This window comes from Pipistrellus kuhlii, unplaced genomic scaffold, assembly GCF_014108245.1.
Source record: "Pipistrellus kuhlii isolate mPipKuh1 unplaced genomic scaffold, mPipKuh1.p scaffold_m20_p_9, whole genome shotgun sequence".
Classification (NCBI taxonomy): domain Eukaryota; kingdom Metazoa; phylum Chordata; class Mammalia; order Chiroptera; family Vespertilionidae; genus Pipistrellus; species Pipistrellus kuhlii.
In genome coordinates, this window is record NW_023425595.1 from 30410682 (window position 1) to 30415278 (window position 4597).

The following is a 4597-nucleotide window of genomic DNA, read 5'->3' on the forward strand; positions in this document are numbered from 1 at the left end:
TGAGAAGAGGTAAAACTGACAGGAATGGTTCTGGGCATGCCAGTGATGTTAAGATTCTGAAGACAATGGGAATGCAGGAATCAAACAGTCCCTTGTCATACAGTATTCTCAAGAAGGCATTATGAGACCTGACTAAATGAACAAAAGAAGTATTTATTTTGTTCTATTTCCTTCTTTTCTTACCTCTCCACTCTTCTTCCACACTGCTTCTCTTCCCTCCCATGACAAATGTCTCTTTCATATGTTATGGGGACTTGGTAATCTTAGAACCTGAAAAGATCCTTATGACACAGTCTCGTATCTGTTTGGTTTTCACACCATAGACAATAGGGTTCATAGTGGGAGGCAAGAGCAGGTAAATATTAGCCACAATGATGTGGCAAGAGACAGGAATTATGTGACCTCCAAAACGATGGGAAAAGAAGCAAAAGAAGGCTGGACTGTAGGGAAAAACAATGGCACAGATGTGGGCAATACAGGTGCTGAAGGCCTTCTGCCAAGCATCCGCTGTGCAGAGGCTGACCACCGTCCGTAGGATCATGGTGTAGGAGACTGTGATACATAGGATATCAAAGCCCCCAATCATGAGCGCAACCATTAGACCACAGATAACACTGACCTTGATATTTCCACAAGATAACTTGGCTACAGACATGTGGTCACAGTAGGTATGGTATATTATATTGCCTCTGCAGTAGGGTAATTTCTTGGTGATGAATGTCAAAGGAATGAAAAGCAATGCCACTCTCAGGAAAGTGGCTAAGCCAGCCTTTGCTATGATCGGAGTAGTGAAGATAGCTGAGTAGCCCAGAGGGTAACAGATAGCCACATAGCCGTCCAAGGCCATAAGCGTGAGCACCCCAGATTCCATCCCTGTTGAGGTGTAGCTAAAGAACATCTGAACCAAGCATCCATCAAAGCTGATTTCCTTAAGATTGAACCAGAAGATGTAGAGGGCTTTAGGGACGGTAGTAGTGCACATGACAAGGTCAGTAAAGGAAAGCATGGCCAAGAAATAGTACATGGTCCTGATGCAGGGAGTCCTCATAGCGGATGAGGCAGAGAAGTCCACAATTCCCTACCACAGCGATAACATACATGGTGCAGAATGGGAAGGAAATCCAGAGGTGCATGTTCTCTAGCCCTGGGATACTGTTAAGAATGAATGAGGCTGGAGTCAAGTTTGGTTTAGCATTAGCAGCATTAGGTTGTTAGAAACATTAAGCAGCTTATAGTTTCTCTGTGTTTCTTAGTTTATATTTTGTTTTTCAATCCTCCAGGATAAGAAAAAAAAAACACAAAACAAAACACAATTTTAGTCCTGTTCTTTCTCTCACTCTCCCTTTTTCTCTCTCTGTCAAATTTGGATTTTAATGCCAAACAAATAGTTTAAATGTAAGAAAATATTTACTTAAACAAGTTAAAACCAAGTAGGTTTTGATTGTTAATTCATTAATTTACCAAGTCATTAGACAAATACATATTTACCATCCACTATGTCCCAGGCTCAAACACATATATTGTCTGCATTATTTTGAAACTAAGAGGACATAGATACAATCCTTACTAATTTATTACTCTTAATGATTCATATTCATATATCAAATACTCTTTGAGGAAGTTGACAAAAATTACTCATTTAATACTCATCACAAGCCTAGGAATTACATTTATAAATTTTCACCTTATTTGAGTAAATGAAGACCCTAAGGAGACAAGGCTGTTTTATGTCTGAATGGCTGTATATTTAATACCAACACTAAGCCCTTCTCTGATCACCTCATTTTAATTATTTCTTTTTAATTTTGTCATAGAAATGTGTGTTAGAAAGAAATAGTACTATAGGATAATAACGAAAATAAAAAAAATAATCCAACTCCATCATTTGACTGTCAAATTCTAGCTTCCCACAGATAATTACTTAGCATTTGACTCTTTTATTTTAAAATAATTTGTCTAGACTTTTACTTCCTTTTAAGTTGTTTTATTAAGATTATTGCCTAGTGTTTTATTTTTATTATGTATTGGTATTATCCCTGATAAGTCACATGAAATGACATTTATATTTTTTCCCTATTAATATTTTTCCTTTTGATAATAATTTTGTTTATTTTGTTTAGCATCTGATGTAGCTATTATCAAAAAATTTTAACTGATTTTCAGAATTATAAAATGTTTTACTATTATTTCTTGACAATTAAATACAATCTATTATTACTAGTCTTTCCCACACCATCTGTCTGTTTCTGGGAAGTTCTGACATAATCAATCTCTTTTGTCATTTAATATCATGAATTATAAATATTTATTTACTAGAGGCCCCATGCATGACATTCATGCAAGAGTGGGCCTTCCTTCCCCCAGCTGCTGGCACAGGCTTCCCTCTGGCACACGGGACCCAGGCTTCTCTGGCGGCCCCGGCTTCGCCTGGAAGGTCATCTGCAAAAACATCCTGAAGGACGTCCAGTCTAATTAGCATATATGCTTTTATTATTATATTCTTGAATCACCCTTAATATAAAAAACTCTAATTTTTTTAGATTGTATTTATAGTATATCTAGTATCTAGCAAGCCCCCAGACACATTTTATTAGATTATGCTGATAAATATTTTTGAATGAATAAAGAGATTAATGAGTAAATTAATAAAATTTCACACTTAAACCACCAGATAAAACAGAACTTCACTTTAAATATTTTTTTTTATTGATTTTGTACAGAGAGGAAGGGAGAGAGATAGAGAGTTAGAAACATTGATGAGAGAGAATCATCCATCAGCTGCCTCTTGCACACCCCCCACTGGGGATATGCCCACAACCAAGGTACATGCCCTTGACCGGAATTGAACCTGGGACCCTTCAGTCCCCAAGCCGACGCTCTATCCATTGAGCCAAACCGGTCTTGGCAGAACTTCACTTTAGACACAAAACTTACCTACTTCAGAAATCATCAGAAAATATAAATTTCTGTCATCTGTTGTCTATTCTCTTTCCCCAAACCCATAGACAATAAATTTGCTTTCTCATTGGATAATCCTCAATTTTATTATCCATGTTTTCCTCTCAATATGATATTGAGTTCCTCCAAGTAAGTTTTGCTTGTAAAGTGGAGGAAACAGTCACAGATAAGTCTCTCCAGACATGAAGCAAGTAAATTATTATAGAATCTTACTTAGAGACAATGGGAGAGTAGATAAATAGCAAGAGTGTTCTGACCGTGATGGAGAACTATGGGGGTGATTTGTATCTGACTTCCATTACAATGGAACCAGTGATTCAGTTTGATTAGGAAAGTAACTTATTTATAATCATAATCAAAAGTTACACTGAACATGGAAATGAACACCCTCCCCCCCAAAAAAAAATCAACTAAGTTTTCACAACACTACTGTCCTCAAATTGGTGGATGAATCAAACCTGTATTTCTAAGAATATAATAATCAATTAGTATTCATCCAAACACTCTCTTCTCTTAATTGCACTACCTATAAAATTAAAAAAAACCCAAACACTTTGTTTCTAGTTCCACAAGATAGAGTCCTTTAATACTTTGGTTTCTGGTTTTCAGAATAATAAAATTTGATGAGGATAACTAACTGAATTGGGGAGCGATAATGTGTGCTATTTTATGTTTGACAGAGAAAAATACAAAAATACAGGTGCTCAAGATCTTGGTTAAAAAAAACTCATCATGATTCTACATGAGTTTATTTTTATGTACACATACAGCCTTCAACCTCTAAATCCCTTGATATTTCTACTATTAAACTAAGCATTTAAATAAAAAAATGTGTGTTATATATCTCAAGGGAATATTTCAGCACATTAGAGACACAGGCACTGTTGTGGGAATGAAGCTAACTCCTACCCTAAGAGAATGAAAACTTTCCTTTCTTACTCCTATGGCCTAATAAATAAATAAGTAATTTTAATGTTGTGTGTTTGAGTGTGAACATGCATTTATGTAGAGAATTCACTTGCTTAGAGCATTGTTTTGATACGTCGAGGTTAAGAATTCTATACATAAAAAGGGTACGTATGTAACAACAATTAACCAATGAATGCATAAACAGATGGAACAACAAACTGATGTTTCCTTCTCTCTATCTTCTCTGTCTCTCAAATAAATAAATAAAAACTTAAAAAAGAATGAAAGCAAACTTTTAAAAATTAATATTAGAAATTGTAACATTTATTGCAAAGTTGTTTATTTTTCTGTAAGACTTTGTGGGGCACATGTTGAAAACATGTACATACAGGATCAATCCATTTCTTCACAAATCTAACCATTTCTTCTTTTATTTATTTACTAGAGGCCGGGTGCATGAAAAGTCATGTACTGGAGGGGGGTTTGCCTCTCTGTTGACTAATGAGTTTGTCGACCACTGACCTAGCTGACTGAACCCAGTTAAAGCCTTTATGTAACTTTTAAAATTCTGGTTGGAGGGTATGCAGATCTATTTGTCTTTCAGCCACCCAAGACAAGCCTTGTATTTAAATTCTTCTGTTATTGAACATACTGCCTTACCAGTACTGAACTGTCTGCCTCTTCTTTTTGTTTCTCCATGCACAGAAACCAGTTTAGGAACCAACTCTTA

General features: G+C 35.8%; 1 protein-coding gene across 1 annotated transcript; it reads right to left on the bottom strand.

The window, feature by feature from the left end:
- Nucleotides 1-244: 244 nt before the first annotated feature.
- On the bottom strand, nucleotides 245-2434 carry LOC118713214 (olfactory receptor 52N4-like). Its single transcript, XM_045577901.1, is given in 3 exon segments — nucleotides 245-1030; nucleotides 1032-1186; nucleotides 2311-2434. Coding segments are annotated over 3 exon segments (969 nt in total). The 5' UTR covers nucleotides 2339-2434.
- Between the last annotated feature and the right edge of the window lie 2163 nt (nucleotides 2435-4597).